General features: G+C 57.9%; 1 protein-coding gene across 1 annotated transcript; it reads right to left on the reverse strand.

Moving 5' to 3' along the window:
• Nucleotides 1-2701: 2701 nt before the first annotated feature.
• Nucleotides 2702-8256, reverse strand: NPAS4 (neuronal PAS domain protein 4). Its single transcript, XM_012665660.1, has 8 exons — nt 7924-8256; nt 7086-7237; nt 6804-6906; nt 6414-6687; nt 6123-6232; nt 5644-5779; nt 4086-5521; nt 2702-3443 (listed from the first exon to the last, which is right to left on the reverse strand). The coding sequence occupies exons 1-8, from the start codon at nt 8096-8098 to the stop codon at nt 3415-3417; spliced, it is 2415 nt and encodes an 804-aa protein (XP_012521114.1). The 5' UTR covers nt 8099-8256; the 3' UTR covers nt 2702-3414.
• Between the last annotated feature and the right edge of the window lie 9718 nt (nt 8257-17974).

Consider the following 17974-nt stretch of genomic DNA (forward strand, 5'->3'; position numbering starts at 1 on the left):
CTTCCTCACCTTTTAGGCCTTAGCTCAGTGTCGCCTCCGCAGAAGGGCTTTCTGACACCCGCTCGGAACCGGAGTCCCCGGTTCCGCTCGGTTCTGCCCTCACTGCACGCGCTGCGCGCCCTCGACCCTCTTTCCGCTCTCTGTGTGTCCCCGCGATGCAGCGCGAGCTCCGGGAGCCCCGGGACCTTGTCTTTCTCGCTCGGGTTCCCGCAGCCCCCAGAAAAGCCGCTGGCGCACGCGGGCGATCGGTGTTTGTCGCGAGGAAGAACGAGGCGGCGGAGCCAGGACTTGAGCTCCGTCCTGACGGTGCCAGACTTGAGCCCTCGCTCGTGCCTTCACCCCTCCCGGGACGGCGATCCAGTGGGCGGCGAGGGCACCGGCTGCGAGTCAGATCTGGCTTCTGCAGCCACTCCAGCCATGCCACCGGGCAAGTCCCTGCCTCTCCCCGGGCCTCAGTTTACCCACCTGTTCTAAGATACGGTATTGATGCGCTGAGCCACTGGGACGCACCGTGCCGGTGAGAGCAACAGCAGCGGGTACTTCTCTTTCCAGCAGGGGGCGCCATCGGCCCTTCCAATGTCGGGGGCCCGGTCTGCACCGGCCACGCGGACTGGAGCTCCAGTTCTGAACGTCGGGGTGTCTCCTCATCCAAACACACACGCTCTACATCACCTCCCACCGCCGCAATACCAGGAAGGTGTTTTTTCCTCACACGTTTTGTACTTTTAAATTTGGATTTATTTTTCCTTTCTAAAGAAACTTTTTATTTTAAAGTAGATTTAGGCTTAGAGCAGAGTTGTGAAGCTAGTACTGAGTTCCGTTCGCCCCACACCCAGTTTCCCTGTTATTAACATCTTACACTTGTCACAATTAGTGACACATTATTACTAATTAAAGTCCCTGCTTTATTCGGATTTCCTCAGTGACTTGTGTCCTTCCTCTGCTCCAGAACACCACGCCATACTGCGGCCTAAGGTTTCCTTACGCTCCTCTGGGCTGCGCTGGACGTTCTCAGGCTTGCCTTGTCTTTGATGCCCACCGGGGGTTTTCGATGGGGCTGTATGTGTGTCTTGAGTTCGTGGTCACTTCAGATTCCCTCTGGGGAACTTAGGAATTTTTGTGGTAGAAACTGATGACTTGGACTCAGCCCCTCGGACTGATCTTCAGCGATGCTCCTCTCGGCCAAACATCTGTACTGTGCCTGCTGCGTGCCAGCCTGTGCTCGGCGCTGGGAGTGGAGCAGAGCTGAGACAGGCTCTCTTGGGACTGGCAGTCCAGTTCCGTTGTCCGAGCTGGGGGACAGATGTGTGAGGAAGACAGAGGACAAGACTCCAGCCTCCTGTTCCACCCAAGGACCCATCCAAGGTGGAAAAGGGTGGCAGGTCCCTGCGAGTGTCTTCACCCTGTGGGGCCCTGTGAAGTGAACGGCCCCAGGGCTGGAGGATTTGGTGTGAAAGGAGGTTGAGGGGGTTCCTCAGGGTTTGCGCTCTCAGCTCCTGGAATCCAGGCCCTGTATTTCACTGGGGAAACACTGGGGCCTGGAGTTTCCTTCCTTTCCTCGAGAAAGAAACTTCCTCTAAGCCCTCGAGGTCACCATTGCTTTCTAATTCAGCCTGTTTAAGTCTGCGCTGTGCTTCTCAGTGTATTAAGGGGTCCCATCAAGTCTTAACAGCGTGTTTAGGAAATTAGTGCCATTTTTACTGCCCCACGTCACCTTTGAAGAACAGACTCGGGTCCCTCTCAGCAAATAATTGGTGCAGATGAGATTTGAATCCAGGCCTTTCTGTCTCCTCATTTTCGTTCCCCCATGGCTGTTGGGTCCTCAAGCTTGGAGGAAAACAGGATTTTTGGAAACTTTTTTTCTTGACCACTAAGTTATATTCTGCTCAGCTCCGCCTCTCAGACCTGCAGGGGCCAAAAGGAGGCGGTTCCTCACCCTACACTTCAGGGAGAGGCCCCTGGTCCAGACCAACCTGCCCTTCCTGGGCGATCTGGGATGAGAGGATTTGCGATGGTTGTTCACTGGCTTTGGGAGCAGAGAAGACAGCCCAGGGCTGGAATGCAGATGACGTGAGTATGTTGCCCACCTGTGCCTCTCCCTGTGGAGGTGAGTCACTTTACCTGTGATTTCCAGTTTCCTCATCAGTGAAATGGACTAATCCACCTGCCTAGGGGCTTTATTGCAGTGAATAAGGGGCGTAAGGTGTTTGTCAGCTGAAAGCCCTGTGCGAGGATAGCAGAGGTGGCTGCCATTTCCAGTGGGAAGACCCACAGCCCCGAGGTGGTTGCTTCCCTGTAGTTCCGGGCAAAGAAAGAAAGAAATGTCCAGAAGCTTCGAACCCACGTCCAGGACCAACGCCAAGTTGAACCCTCTTGTCCAGCGCATGCCTTTTGTTCCCTCCCCCGCTGGACGCAGGGAGGAGACTCCAGCATCCTCTAGCACTGGATGCCAAGCACCCTGAGGAGTAGACATGGCATCTGTCTCAGCTCCAAACGCCCCAGTTTCCAGCACAGCGAGGGCCGCACACTGCCCATGTAGACGTAGAGTGAATGAACGCATGAGCGCACGGGTGAAGGAAGAAATGCTGGGGCTGGGAACAGGTCCAGCTTTTACCTCCTGACCCCCGGGCTCCCATCTAAGCCACCCGACTTTCCCCATCCCCCGCCCTTCCCTTTTCACAGCAATGCATGACACCAGGGGTACCAAAAAGGCAAACTGGACTTTATTATAAAGTTGGCTACAAAGTCACCGCAGCACCACGAGGTGGCCGTCTGGGCAGGTCCAGACGGTCTGGTGGCCGGGTGAGTCCCGCACCAGGTACACGCACTCGTGCAAGCACACGTGTGACGGCAGGTCTGCCTTCCTCCATCGGAAAGGAACGTAGCGTCTCTTCGCGCCCCCCACCCCAGGCGCGGGGCGCAAAAGTCACAGGAAGGGCCGCCGGGGCGGCAGAGTCCATCGGAATTGAAATCCCGTTACTGGTGTGTAGAGAATTCTACGTGGATGTCAAGAGCCCCTCAGGGCACAGGCTGGCCCCGGGTGGGCCCTGCCTTTCCCCCACCAAGGCCCAGGGAGGCTTTGCCCCTAGGAGGGGAGAACTGGCCCAGGCCAGTGGGGCAGTGCGGCGGGGAAGTGTGACTCCCCCATTCTCCGCTTGAAATCCCATTCAAGGAAACTCACTACGAGTGAATACAGATTGAAATGGAAACTGGGATCGCTCGAAGTCTCTTGATTTTAAAAAGAAGCTCCCCTCCCTTGCCCTCCCACCTCCCCCCAAATCTTGCAGGGCCTGGGAATCAGATATATCCCCCTCTGGCCCTCAGAATCCCCCCAACAGTCCTGGGGGGGTGGAGAGCGGCTCCACGTCTTGATGACAATATGCCATACTTGACGACGTTAAGTCACAGACTTATTCAAAACGTTGGTTCCCCTCCACTTCCATCTGCAGAGAGAGAGACAGAGAGGGTGGTCAGTGAGGCCTACTGGGACGGGGGTCCTTGGGCCGAGAATGTGCCGCGGAGTCGGCACATAGCATGGGCTTCAGATATGTCGGCCGAGGACTGGCGATCCCCAGAGGCTCGGCAGGTAAGGGGGCCAATTGGACGGAGGGAGTGAAACCAAGGCTGCAGTTTGGGAAAGACAGGGAGCTGCTGCGATGGAGCCAGGGGCTGCCCTGTCCCCTTTCTTTCCTCCGCCTCTGTAGACTCTCGCTCTGTATCCCCTTAGGGGCAAGAATACTGCATAGAGCTCTAGTCTGTCTTCCTCTGGTTTGTGGTGTGACCTAAGGAAAATTTCTTCAACTCTGGGACCTTGACTGTCTCATCTGTAAAATGGGGTGGAGAAGACTGATCTAGGTTCCTCGCAGAGTTAAGAAGCATACGCCTCTACTCAAGGACTCTCTAGCGCTCTATCCCATGTCCCCAACCCTGCCAAGTCTACTTCTCCGAAAGAGTCATGTTAGGTTTTTTCTTATCCTCACGGCTAACCTCGGCGGGAGGCAATGTCATCCCCTTAATAAAACTAAAGTACAGAGAGGGGAATTGATTCACCTAATTCTACCCAGCATCATTTTGGCTGGACTCACCTTCATGGAAGCTGTCTTGAACTTGGCTCTGGAGTTGATGCAACTCATCAGTAAACCCATCGTAGGGGAATGCTGAGACACCTGTCTCAAAGGCGGTTTCGTATGTGGCCAGGTCCTCCAGGAAGCTGTGGTCTTCTGGGGACAGGTTGTTGCAAGGCGATGGGGGCCCTCCTGGGCCCTCTGCCTCAGGATCCCCCGAACCCCATTCCTCACTGGGGTCTGGGGTAGAGAGATCCATGAAGATGTCTTCCACGGGCGTCTCTTCCAGGAACATGTTGTCAGGGTCAGCCAGAAAGTCCAGCTCCTGGCACTTCCAGGGCTTCAGGTCCAGGCTGAGCACAGGGGGGCCAGCCCCTGGCAGGGACAGGTTGGAGTCCAGGGGCTCCAGCCCTCCAAGTGGCTCCAGCCCGCCAGTGCCAGCCTCAGCTGAGAAGGGCCTGTCCATGCCCTGAGCCAACTGGCTAATCTGCCGGATGAGACGGTCTATCTCATTCTGCTCCTTCTCAGAGTAGTGGAAGAAACTCTGCTTGACTGGAGAGGCCTCAGGTGTGAGCAGGCCTTCGGGTACCAGGGGGACGTCCACAGAGAGGGGGCCCCGGAGCTGGGCTAGGGCCAAGAGTGTGCAGTCCCCATTACCAGGGCTGCTAGGACTTGGGGGCAACTTCTCATAGAGAAAACTGCATCCCTCCTGGGCGAAGTAAGTCTTGGTGGGATTGGGGCTCAGTTGCTCTGGGAAAGTTTGGCTGGGGCTGTTCAGGTGTGCTTGGAAAGCTGTGCTGGGAGGAGTCAGCTGCTCACGGGCAGGGCTCCCCAGAGGCTCTGGGAAGGTGGCAGTGCTGGGAAGCAGCTGGTCTGGGAAGGTGGAGGTGCAGGGAGTCAACTGGTCTTCATAGCTTCTGGCCGAGGTTTCGGTCAAATGGCCTTGCAGTGGGCTAGTCAGTGGATCTGGGAAGGTTGCACTGCTGGGCGTCAACTGATCAGAGAAGGTCGCCGTGCTTGGAGTCAGCTGTTCTTGAAGAGAGCTGGATGGGGTGGGCAAGTGGGTCTGGAAGGGCTCGTGGAGGCTGAAGAGGAAGGCACAGCCTCCTGGCTGGTGGGGCGTGTAGGGTGGGGTGCACACAAGATCCTTGCTCAGGTCTGCTTGGAGAGAAGGCTCGGGCCCAGAAGGGAATGTCAGGTAACTGAAGTCGATCTGTTTGGGGGGTCGAGGAATCTCTTCTGATGCTGAGACAATGCCCAGTTCAGGAGCACTGGGGAAACTGGTGCTTCTGGGAGCCCCCAGGGCTGGGGCGAAGAGTGGGTTAGCGCTGGAGCACTGCTCCTGGGAGAGAACGTTCTCAGGGAATGAGGGCAGCATGGTCGGGGTGCCCAGGACATAAGCTGCCTGAGTATCTTCAGAGTTCAGCTGCTGGCGGAGGCTCCAGGCTTCAGTGTCACTGGAGAGAAGAGAAGAGGCAGCTGGTAAGGGTTCGATGTCCATTCCCAGAGCAGTTCCCTGATTTGTGTCTTCTCCATGTCAACATCAGCTGCCCCCACCGGCCCCTGACTTGCAGCTCACCTGATTGGGTAGTTATTAGCAGTAATGGGGCCCTCTGGACCTTCTGAGTATAACAGGCAGTAAATCCATGCCCAGCCTCCAGGCTTGGCCTGCAGTCTCACCACCATCTCTGCCTGAATATCTCCACTCTCAGCCACTGGGGAGAAAAGAGATGCAGAGTTAGGACGCCCATCAGGAAACACCACCTAAAGCCCCCCTTGCTCACCTCTCCACTGAGTTGTGATAGCCATGACACCCTCTCTCTGACTACCCTACCCTGTGCCACTCAGCTCCCTACCTTGACCTCACCACTCAGAGTCCCCCAGGTCAGATCCTATTCTCACCTTAGCGCCTCACCCTAATGGTCACCCTACAGCATCCAAAACTGTTGGCCTCTAATATCTCCCCAGTGTCAATCTTGACCACAGCCCATTCTTGGTCTGGTCTCCCGTGCCCTTTCCCAAATGCCTGTCTTGTCCCCAGCCTCTCTGGACACTCACACAGGCGGTAGTGTTGAGCAGAAGCGTGGGCCAGGTCCTCAGGGTGCAGCAGTCCATACCATGATTTACAGAGCAGTTCACTGCGCTCAAAGCCCAGGTAGATTAGGACACTGGGAAGGTGGAAAGGGTGAGGTCAGCTTTCTGTTTTCTCTGCTTGACACTCATGCATCTCACTCCCTCCCAGATCCTCTGCCCCCCTAAACCCCATCCTCTCTGCCCCTTACTCCAGAATCTAGGGTCCCCTCATCTCTCGCCTGCCTTCCTCCTGGGATCCGAACACTCTGTGCTTACCTCTCAGAGACGTCCAGTAGGACCAGGTCCTTAGCATGACGGCTCTGGAACATGGCCAGGAAGAGTGAGGCAGGGCCAGGGCCAGGGCCAGGGCCAGGGCCAGGGCGGGGTCTTGGCTCCAGTGGGGCACAGAAAGCTGTGAACACAGGGTTTCCTGCCCAGTAGGCCCCAGGTGGGTGCGCGTGGAATCGGCCTCGAATAAGCACCAGTTTGTTGCCTGCGCTCTGGCGCCTGAGGGACTTGGAGGTGTTGAAGCGACAGCGGAAGAGGCGATCTAGACGGGTGAAGAGATAAACTGGTAAGAGGAGGGGTGGCTGACCGAGATGGTGGATGGGGAGGAGCAGGGCAGCGGGAGGGAGCTGGACTGAGGAGGGAGAAGGAAGTCCTTACCAGCGTCCAGGGCAGACGGCAGGGCGAGTTGCTGGCGCACAGTAAGGTGGTCAGCTGGGTCAATGATGTCATAGATACTGTCACCCTGGGCAACGAGGTCCACCTGGAGGAAGGAAAAGAGGAGATGACCGTTAGTGACAACAGCAAGAGCCAGTCTTTGGCCCATGGCACTTTGCAGGGTATAACCCCTCCCTCCACAGTAACTCTCATTTTCTCAGGAGTGGAAAGCTCATTGTGCCCCACCTGTACCCAGCCTGAGCACAGAGGACCCTCAGCACTCACCATGGAGTGGCCCAGGTGCTCGCTCACACTCTCAGACAGGTATAGCAACTTCCCCTCAGCTGTGAACACAAGCAGAAATCCAGGTAGTGCCGCTACGATGTCCTCAAGCTCTTCGGCTGAGAGAAGCCCCGTGGGGCCCTCCAGAGGAGTGCCTGTAGGGTGAGAAGACGCGGTGAGTCAGGAGAAAGACGGGAGGCAAAGTAGAAATGAGCGAGGTGCGGTCTGAGTTGCAGAGAATCCAGAGGAATTCCTCATGGACCTGCCTCTGCAAACACCTGTTGGCCGCTGCTCGTGGCCGGGGAACCTGTTGCGGGCTCTCCACAGCCAGCGAGCCCTTCGACTTCCAAGCCGGCCGGAGCCTCCGCGTGCCTGGGTTTCAGCACCGCGGACAGAGCTCCCAAGCGGACCGTGGGTTCAGCACCGCGGACAGCGCCGTCAGCACCGCGGACAGCGCTCCAAAGGCGGCAGAAAAGCCGGTTCGGCGCCGCGAACGGCGGCTGCCTCTTCCCAGGCTCCGGCGGCTCCATCCCTGCAAACTTCCCGGGCTTCCCTGCCCGGCTCCCGGGCGCCTCTGCACTGGCGGGGACTGGGACCATTCTGTCCTGGCTCTCTCTTCCCGCAGACCTGGCGTTAGGGAACCGCCAGGGTCTCTAACCCTCACCCAGAACTGAGGCGAGGTCCGGACAGGGCTCGGAGCAAAAGTGGGAGTCCCGAACCCCGGGTCCCGTCTCCCCACTCTCCAGCACGCTGCCGGACCCGCGGCAGGCTCGGCGGGCTCCCTGAGCTCCGCCGTCCCCGGCGCCCGCCGGCTCGGTCTCCGGTAGCCCAGCTCGCTCACCTCCAGCGAAGAAGACGCCCTTGCGAGTGTAGATGCAGGCGAGGCTCATGATGTGCAGGTAGGACAGCCGCACCTTGTCGGCCTCGGCCAGCGGCAGCAGCTCCTTGAGGTTGCGGATCTCGGCGTTGATCTGGTCGCGGCGCGCCTTGGAGGCGCCCTTGGTGGAGCGGTACATGCCTGGCGCCGCAGAGCCCAGCGCGGGCGCCCGGACACCTGCGCTCCGGTCCCGACGCCCCGGCGGCTTCCTGCTTCCCAGTCGCTCGCTCGGGCTCTCCGTCCTCTGCTGGGCTCCGCTCGGCTGCGCTGCCCCCTCGCCTGCCTCGTTCCGCCTTATATAGCTCCTGCCGCGCGTGGGGGGCTCGTTCTCGAGACGGGGGGCGGGAGAGCGGGAGGCTGGGCCAAGCGAGCTGCAGCGGGAGCCGCTGGCTGGGGGCTCCTCCTCCCTCCCCGGCTCCGACGTCATCCCGTGACGTAGAGTGAGAGCGGGAGGGCGGGGGAGGGGAGCGGGGAGGCTGCGGAGGGGCCGAGGCCGGCGGGAGCTGGGCGGCGAAAGGCGCCGCGCAGGGAAAGCCCGAAACGGTGCGGGGACCCGGGCGTCCGAGCGCGTTCGGCCGGGGGAAGGGACCGGGCGGTCTGAGGGCCCTGGCGAGGCTGCAGAGGGCAGAGAGGGGCCAGAACTGACCTTGGTCTTTCTGAGATGAGAGAATGCGGAGGCGCGGGGTCGTCTGCAAGCCCCCCTTGCTGTCTGACAGACGAAGGTCACGTTCGCGTGCAGGAAAGGAGTTTCTCTGGCCTCCGTGGGATAGGTCACAGCTGGGGGTCCTCTCTGGGGGCGACTCAATCTGGAATGCCCTTGTCCGTTTTCAAAGAACAAATCCCTTCCCCCTTCCCAAACCCGGGCCTTGGCGATTTACCAGGGGCTGTTACATGGGGTGGGAAGGAGATCCGGTGGGAGAGGGACCAGCTGAACTTGGCACTGGTCCTGTTTTCCCCCAGCCGGGAGGAGGGACACCAACACCAAGGCTGAGTCTGCAGAGACAGTGATTCTTCGTATCCCAGTCAAGTAGTTAACCTTAGCCACTGACAGGGGAAACTGAGGCAGAGGCCCAGGGCAAGTGAGGACCCGGGTCTGCACTTTCGCATCCCTTCCCCCTCACGCGGTTGCCGGCCCCCCCCAGCGAGCGCCCCCGCCCGGCTGCGGCGCGTCTCCGGGCCGGGGGCGGGGGCGCCGGGGAATCCCAGCTCCATATTAGGGCAGGAATCCTCGGCGCGCGGGCGGGGCCTGCCTGCTGCCTGGCTCGGCGCGGGGCCCCGCCCGGCCCGCGGGGAAGACGCGCGAGCGCGGCGGCGGAGGGCGCGCCGCACCCCCGCGCCCCGCACCTGCCCGCGACCCCTGGCCCCGCCAGGCCCCGCCCCGCACCTCGCCCCCCACCCCGGAGCTGGGGCTCCCCGCTCTCTCTCCACCAGCCTGCGGTCCCTCCTCCGCCTCATTGCCCGCGGTGGTCTGCCCCGCTGCCGCCCCCGCCACGGGGGCTCCTCTTCTACCTTGTCTGTCCTCACTCTTCTCTGTCAGGTTTGTCCCCACGCCCTGTCGCCTTTGCCCCATCCCCCCCTTTCTTCGCTCTCTTTTCAGCACATGTGATTGCTCTGCACAGGGGCGAGGAGGCGCTACTCTCACCCCAGGATCCCACAAAGGAAGGCAGGAAGGGGCCAGGGAACATTCTAGTCCAAAATCTCATTTGCTGGAGGAGGGTGTGTGCAAAATCACTTGAGGGGCTGGAAGTGAAGCCACTTGAAAATTGGGGGAGGGGGATTGGCCTGACTGTGGAAAGTGGCACAGGAACGGTGGACATGAACTTTGACACCAGGAAGGAAAGTTTAGGGTCAGAGAACTCACCACTTCTCGCGGAACAGGGTGGTAGTAAGAGAGGCAGAATGGGAGGAGAAGGGTGTCTTCGAAGAGGCCACATGGCTGTGGAGACCCTATCCTGATGGCTTACGCCATTTTTACAGAGGTTCGGGCCATCCACATAAACCATCCGGTGGTTGGTGTCACAACTGAGATGGAGGGAATATGTGTCTGTCCCTAGTGTCCCTGACCCTATTGTTCTGGCTGACAGATCGCTCCTCCAGGACATAGGTCTCTGTGGCTTCTTCCTTCTCTACCTTACCTCAGATCACCACCCAACCCTCCCTGAAGCTTCCATTTGAACAGCCCTTGATCTTTGGACCCCCTTCCCATATGACAATCCAGGGAAGTGTTCCTGTTTCTCCACCCATTGATGCTTTAGGCTCTGGCTGGGAGACATTCCTGGTGTCTCTCCACAATAAGACGTGTCTATCAGCTGGTCTCCAGCAACCTGAGCAGATCCACAGCGAAAGAATGGGGCGCTGTCCATGGTTCTGAAACGATCACCATGGAAGTCAGATTGGCTACGGTTTGCTTGGGACATCAGAGTAGGGCTTGGGCCCACACAAACCTCAGGACGAGGCCCCCCTCTGGCTGTCCCCCTCTTTTCTGAGGATAAATATGGAGAGGGGTTTGGGGGCCATGATTCCTGGGCTCTAGGAGTGAAGTAAGTGAGGGAGGACAACGGGGCTCAAGGGAAGAACCCCTGGATTTTTCCAGAAGAATGGACTGCGAAGAAGGCACTTTGGAAGAGAAGGATCTAGAAATAGGCAAGGGAGGGGCATAGAAGGGCTCATCCTGGTTCGCCCACTCTGATTCAAGTTGAGAAGCTCTGTGTGCCCCAATGTCTCCTCTCCCCAGGCGGGCTCCCACTCCCCTTGCCTCCCACCTCCCTGGAGCTATTTTTAACTGTGCAGAACCAAAAATAGCTTGGCAGCAGCTTCAGGCCGTGGGAGAGGAGCTATTTATATCACCAGTGACGGTTCCAAAATAGCAAGCAGGAGGAGGGGGGCGGCTGGCACGCTAGCGAGCTCCTGGCCGCTGCTAAAAATACTGGCAGTGTGAGTCATCCTGGCCTGGCTGAGTCACCCCACTCTCTCCCCCAAGCGGCAGCAGCAGCAGCAGAACCAGCTAAGAATTGAAAGCCTGAGATGGGGGGGCATCAGAGCCTGTTGGCTGTGGGAAACTGGGCAATGGAATGAATTGGGAGAGGGGCTTTGGGGTGAGTGTGTAGAAGGAATAGGGGAGCAGAAGCCTCCCATGCCCTGCTGGGAGAAGTGCTCCCATGCACTGCTTGGGGATGCTTGGGCAATTGAAGGAAGGGAGCCAGACTGCGCATGTGTGTGTGTGTGTGTGTGTGTGTGTGTGTGTGTGTGTGTGAGTCTGTTCATTTGACTGTGACTGTGTTTGTATATCTCTGTGTGTCTGCATCTCAGCCTGTCTGTCTGAATGTGTTTGTATGTCTATATCTGCGTATCTGTTTGCACGTGATTTTGTAGATGTCTGTCCATATCCTGTGTATCTATGTGTTTACCTACGTCTGTTTTTATGCCTGTCTTTTTAAAAATAAGCCTCCAACTTCCTGTGTTGTGTGTTAGTTCTATGTTTGTACCTGTATATATTTACGTCTACAACTTTCTGTGTGCCTGTGTGTGTGTGTGTGTCCATGCCCGAGTCTGCTCTGGGCCTGTCTCTCTCAGCGTCTGGCGGTGCGTGTGGATGTGCAGCTCCCCTGGACTCAGCACACCTTCTGCTGACCTCTCTGATGCCACTCGTTAGAGTCTTGCACCATCTGTCCCTCGCTCACCTGTCTCCACCCAACATCTTCTCCTCCGTCCAGCCCATGGCCCCCAACCATTTGCAAAGGTCTCTCTGTTGCATGCCGTCTCTAGGAAAAGCATGAAGGAGAGGAGCCCCACATGACCTCTCCCTTTTCTTTTGAATCAACCTGAATCGTCCCTGGCTTGCAGGAGTACGTGGTTTTCCATCGCTCCATATTTGGGGAGCTGAGAGAAGGGCTTTCTTTAGTTCTAAAAAAAAATTCCTGGTGTGGGCACAGGCATGCGTAGCACGCGCATGCACACACACACACACAACTGAGAGAATGAGAGAGAAAAAAATATCAAGGTCCCTTCTTTACTGAGATGAGCTCGCATCTGTTGCCATGGCAACCCGCCCACTCCTTCCCCGAAAAATCACCAAGAAGAGGTGATGGCATCGAGGAGGGATTGGCTGGTTCCTTTCTGTATTATTTTTTCCGAAAAAGGGTTTTTATCACAAGAACAGGCTGTGAAATCCTTTGCCTCTGCCTTGCATAGTTTTATTGGGGACCTGGGGGGACATCACCCCTCAACCTCTAATCAGAGAAGGGGAGATGTATCTTTTCCAGAGATTTTGAGGAGGATGACCTCCTGAAAAGGAACTGGAGGGTGGGTAGGGGAATCTGCTTTTTCAGAACAGCATGGAGACTCCTGGCTGCTTTTCTGGAGATTTGGAGCAAGGATCCTGACAGCTGTCAAAGTTGTCAAAGTGTCTTGTCTTCTTGTCTTGCTCTGGACAAATGTGTCTATGAGAAAGACAAAGAGGGAAGAGGGGAGGGGGGGAGAGAGAGAAGAGGGGGAAAGTGTGAATGAATGAATCACTTGATGGGCTTCAGAGGAGACGCCACTATGCTGAAGGATGCAAGCTCCCAGCAGTGGTCAGGACAGACAGAGCACAAGACGGCTCAAGAAAGATCCACTGATGCAACTGGTGGCGGTGCAAGTCACCACTAGACCACAGCTGTGGCGACCTGACTTGTGGCCACAGGGTGAATGTTCTAGAGGAGCACTGGAGCCCACCTTTCCTGACTCTAGTCCCAGCCCGGGTCTCACAGGCCTCCTCCACAGCCTGGCCCCCAGCCAGCGCAGCCACATCACCCTCTGCAGTGAACTGTAGCCTCCTGCCAAGGGACTGGCTGGGAAAAGGAAGGGTTCCAGATTCCTCACTCCCTCCCGTGCTTGGCTTGCTGCAGAAATGGGGTCATGGGCTGAGGTTGGAACGACAGACCAAGAATCTGGCTCTAGAGAAGTGCTTCCCCCTCTGGCAGCTGCTGCCATCCTGAGCAGGCAAGGGCAGGGCCAGGTGGGGCGGGGGTGGCCGGCGGGTGTAGCTCCACTCAAAGTGATGGGGTAGCGGGATGAAAAGACTTCAGGTCTGCTCTGACCTCTTAGTCATATCCTCGTGCCGGATCTGACTGATAGTATTATGCTCATGTATGGGGAAACTGAGGCTCAGAGATGGACAATGACTTAATCAAAGTCACACAGCAAGTCGCTGGCAAATGCTGAGCCTTAAGCCCGGCGCCTGCATCCCAACCCAGGCTTGTTCTCTTGTGCCACACGGTAGGACAAGGATCTACAAGCTTCGGCCTGTGTGCCCAATCTGGCTGCTGCTGCTTTTTGTAAATAAAGTTTTATTGGAACACAGCCATGTCCATTGGTTTACTTATTGTTTATAGCTGTTTTCACACTACAACAGCAGAGGTGAGTAGTTGCAACAGAGGCATATGGCTCATAAAGCCTGAAATATTTACTAACTGACCCTTAGAGTAGTGGATCGGTTCACACTGGGAATATCTCCATTTGTTTCTCTCTCTTTCTTGCCCAGAAAGCTCTCTTGGTCTGAGGCATACCAAGCTGTCATTTCAACTTCTTTTACTCTGCCCAATGCCGCGGATCCGCGGTGCTCCCGCACACCCTAAGGCAGGAGAGGTAGGAAGCCTTACAGGTCTGGTTCCTTACTGGCTTCCAGCCCCCTTTGTGGCTGTGCAGATGTAGCCTCCCCATGGAGGAGCGATGCTCCACATCCTGCTCCCATAGCAACATGAGTTGGAACTGGCAGTGAAGAGGCAGGGTAGCCCATTCCATCCTATCCCAACCCCAGTCCTGCATTTTGGGAAGGGGAGAGTCCCATGCTTGGTGACTAAGGTAGAAAAAAATTTCCTTATGGGAGGAAATTGAGGGTATTGTAGGATCTCGGGGCTCCTGAAGTCTTCAGTGTAACCCAGGGGAAGAATCTCTACATATCTTCTCAGAGAGGTTGAGTAACTTGCCCAGGGTCACACAGCTAGAATGAAATAAATTCCGAATTAGAGCCCAGGTTTCCTGACTTCTACTCCTTTGTATTTTTTACTAGATTGTTCTTTTAAATTGTTGTGTTTGAAACCATGGGAGTGTTTCTTAACAGACTCCCAAGCGCCTCGCCCATGTCTGTGGCTGACCAGTCTGTGCGGTGAGAATGGGACCCCAAGTCGAGCTGGTTTATGCAACGGCGGTGTTGTCTTAGCTGCATCGTGGCAGGCTGTTGTCTTTCTCCTAAGGCCTTTTCATTGTGCTATCACTTCGTCAATTCTACGGCACACAGAAGCATTCAGAACAGCTTATCTATTTATGGTTATGAAATCAACAAATCTCGTGTAGGGAGGTGCAGGCTGGCACCCACACACTGAGACGGTCGGAGCCGGGTGAGCGGGCCCACCGGGGAGGCGAGGGACACTGGACCACGGAGGGTGCGAGGGGGAGAGCAGAGCCCGGGTGGGAAAAGGTGAAGCTTGTCTGGGCCAGGGCCTGAAGGCAGGGCTGAGACTCAAGGAAGGCAGCGGCCAGCGTGTCAGACCTGCCATCTTCCAAGGAGGGAGGAATCCACTAAAACCACTTTTCAAATGGAGAGCGGGCACCCCACGCTCCGAGTGCCATGGAGAGCCAGGAGTGCGGGACATGGGCCTTGCCCTCGAGGAGCCGGGGGCTGAGGAGGAGACAGACCCTCCACGCACTCACTCTTGGAGTCCTCCCCGCTGGCAAATCCCTCCTGCCCTCTGGCCCCACAGCCGGTCTGGCAAATCGCCCCCACCCCGCCCCAGTGTCCCCAGCCCATGTGCTTCCTCAGCACTGCCCTTGTCACCCTGCACTGTCCCCGCTTGCTTCCTGGGCCATCTCCCCTGCCAGCACCCACATCTGGTTTCCACATTCCCAGCGCCCAGCGTGGCTGTGGCACCGAGCAGGGCCCAGGTGTGTAAGTCATTCGCACGACAGACACCCGAGGCCTGAGTCTGGGCCGGCCTCTGCGGTGATGCGGCAGTGACAAACTGAGGCCAGGCTTGGCCCCATGGAGCCTCGAGGCTGGGGAGAAAGTGAGAACTCCATCCGGCCACTGGGGTGGGACACCATCGTGAGGGGGGCAGGCAGGTGTCTGGGGAGCGAGCGGAGGCTGACCCAGCCCGGGGAGGTGCGTGTGAGCTGAGCTGCCGGCAGCACGTCTGTGACTAGCCGTGCTGGGCGGGTGCGGCGGCCACAGGAGTGCGATCCCATGAACGAGACCCCATGGCGCCAGGGGCCATAAAAGAAGCTGCTATGGCTGAGGCCGTGTCAGCGGGTGGGGGGGAGGTGGAGCGACGGCAGCCACAGGACTTGGTCCAGGCCGTGCTGGGGCCAGGCCCAGCCTGCAGCGGAGGGGCTGGGCGGGCGGAGGGGCTGTGAGAGTGGCCCAGACTCCCCCAGGTCTGGCTCTGGCGACCCCTCCTGCCCGTCTGGCCCCCTGCGCCCCCACCCCTCCGGCTACATACACTGCCTTCCAGTCCCTGGCCCCGCCATTCCCCTGGCTTCCACGGTGCCTTTGCACACACTGTCCCCTCCTGGGGCGCCACTGCCTCTCCCCTTCGCCCACTTCATCCCATCTTTCTCTGAAAGCTCAGCTCAAATGTCGCCTCCTCCAGAAAGCCTTCCCTGACCTTCCCAGTTAGGTCAAATCCCCAGTTATAGGTGCCAGGCACCTGCGCCTGTTAGCCTTTGACGCAAGAGCAACTTTATTTTAGTGATTAATTGGTTATTGGCGCTCCCTCGCAAGACTGCAGACGCCACGGCAGGGGCTCTAGCTGTTTTGCTCCCTGCTGACTGTTCAGCATGGTGTCGTAAGACGCTCCGCTCCGTAGATATTTGTAAAACGTTTTGATAAGACAGAAGCAATGGGGTGTTTTACTCAGAGCAGAGAAGGCTGAAAGGGGGTGGTGGCATCTTCAGACACCTGCAGGGCAGCCACCGGGAGGCAGGGGCAGGTACCATCTGCTCCGCGTGGAGCGGGGGGTGGGGCCTGAGAAAGGACAGGCAGGAGGGAGTCCTGCCTCCCTCACAGACCGACTTTGTGACGTTGGTCAGTTAAGTGACTTGACCTTTTGTGCCTCAGTTTACCCATCTGCTAAGTGAGGAGAACAACTGCACCTCCTTCAAGGGGTCGATGTGAGAATTAAAGGAGTTAAATAGGCAAAGCCCTTAGAAAATGCCCAGTGCATAAAAGGAGCCGGATAAGTGCTGAATGCTGAAGGTCATCCATTGTTTTAACTTTATGAAAGGGAATTCTGAGCGGGCTGTGCAGAGAGGGCAGGGCTGGCTCAGCGGGCAGCACACGCCCTGGCGCGGCGAGCGCGGAGCAGCTCGGGCACCGCTGGCTTCGGCAGCTTTGGTCCGGGCTGGGTCTGACAGTACCAGCCGCAGTAGGCCAGGCTGCGGGCTGCGGCAGCTCTGAAGAGAAGGACAAAGATGACAGTGGGGCCTGGGAAGTCGAGGGGTGCTCACGAGTGGCCCTGAGGGCTCTGGCTTGGGGTCCCAGGGCGCCCCTTCCCAGGGCCTCCACTGGCTCCCACGCTGCTCACCGTGACTAGGGACAAGCGCCCTGGCTGCGCCCAACACACCCATCAGTGCTCAGCAACCGAGCTCCCCTTCTATGTTTCTAGAAGCCACCCTGCCCATGTTCTTCCCGCGCTTAAAACGTTCATGGCTCCCTCGCTTCCCATGACCCAAAACTCATCCTGCCGGTGCCTCCTGTCTTCCCTCCACCCACAGGTGCCTAGGCCACTCCAGCTTCAAGCCTGTCCCTGTTATCACCTCAGCGCACCTGGTAACACGACAGCAACAGATGTAACAGACGCAACACTCACCTGCACCTTGTATACCCAACAGGTGCACGAGCTCATGAAAACCTCCCAGCACCCCTGTGACGTCTGCGCTGTTGCTATTCCACCGGCCCGGGCCAGCAGAGAGGCGGTCTGCAGGGGACAGCCCATGGGACCCCAGGAAAGACTGATGAGGTTTAAGGCTCAGGTGACCAGAGGCAAGCAGGAGGCCTGGGGCTGGGCCGGCGACAGACGGGAAGCCCTGGGTGCAGGGGAGAAGAGACCTCAAGAGCAGGGAGAATGATGCTCTCTACCTGGGACTGCTGGAGCCGCGGGGCATTGGTTGAGCTGTGGCAAGAAGGGGAGAGCAGCAGCTGTGGCCTGAGGGAGCAGCTTCTGGAGCCGAGAAGGGACAAGCATCCGGGAGGTGGGGGAGGGACACCAGGAAGCCTTAGTGGAAAGGACCATCCGGTTGAAGGGAAAACTCCTGAATCACCCAGCCCAGACTGGGGGTGGCTGAGGAGCCTTCCGCCTACGAGTCAGGGTTCCACTCAGACTAGATGGCAACGGATTATGTTTGATGCAGGGGAGAGTCTGGGACAAGAGGATCGGAAGACGTGGATTCTGGTCCTGGCTCTGGCGCCAGCCCACCCGGGTGTTATGCAAGCCCCTTCCCCTCTGTGGGCCTCAGTTTCTCTATTTGCAAAATGGCAGTGGGTTGGACCACTTGGCCTCAAAGGGTCCTCCCTTCTCTGGTACTCTGAGTGTCTCTGGGCCCAGGTCTCACCTGGCCCTGTGCCTCTTGGTCTTGGAGGTTGAACCCTCTGCAACCCTGAGACCCAGTTTCAGGTGGGGATGAGCCCATTTGCCTGGTGCTAGGGTCCGGGTGGGCCTATCCCAGAGGACCAACTCCTTGGCCCTGGGGGTGCGGGCCACCTTGGGCCCCTGGAGACCTGGCCAGTGTGGACAGAGGGGAAGCAAGTACTCGTGCTGACTCTGTAGTCTCCTTCTTCACAACCAACCCCTCAAGGGCCATTCTTACAGCTCGGTGTGACTACACCGAAGGACTCACCGTTGGGGGGCTCCAGTGGGTTCCAAGGTGCACACAACAGACCCCAGGTCATCTTCGGAGTGGTCCACACAGCCCGTGGCTGAAGCAACTACTGTCTCCAGCATTCCTTAGCTTCAGACTGGTGGGAGGAAGACGACCCTCCCAG

The sequence above is a fragment of the Propithecus coquereli genome, unplaced genomic scaffold (assembly GCF_000956105.1).
Source record: "Propithecus coquereli isolate 6110/MARCELLA unplaced genomic scaffold, Pcoq_1.0 Scaffold120, whole genome shotgun sequence".
Classification (NCBI taxonomy): Eukaryota; Metazoa; Chordata; class Mammalia; order Primates; family Indriidae; genus Propithecus; species Propithecus coquereli.

Bases quoted from the DNA above. Each gene is read 5' to 3' on its own strand.
- NPAS4 (XM_012665660.1), bottom strand. From the start codon at position 8,098: ATGTACCGCTCCACCAAGGGCGCCTCCAAGGCGCGCCGCGACCAGATC. The intron at 7,238-7,923 runs GTGAGCGAGCTG...CTCACCCTACAG, and splicing joins GGGCGTCTTCTTCGCTGGAG to GCACTCCTCTGGAGGGCCCC. The intron at 6,907-7,085 runs GTGAGTGCTGAG...TCCTTCCTCCAG, and splicing joins AGCACCTGGGCCACTCCATG to GTGGACCTCGTTGCCCAGGG.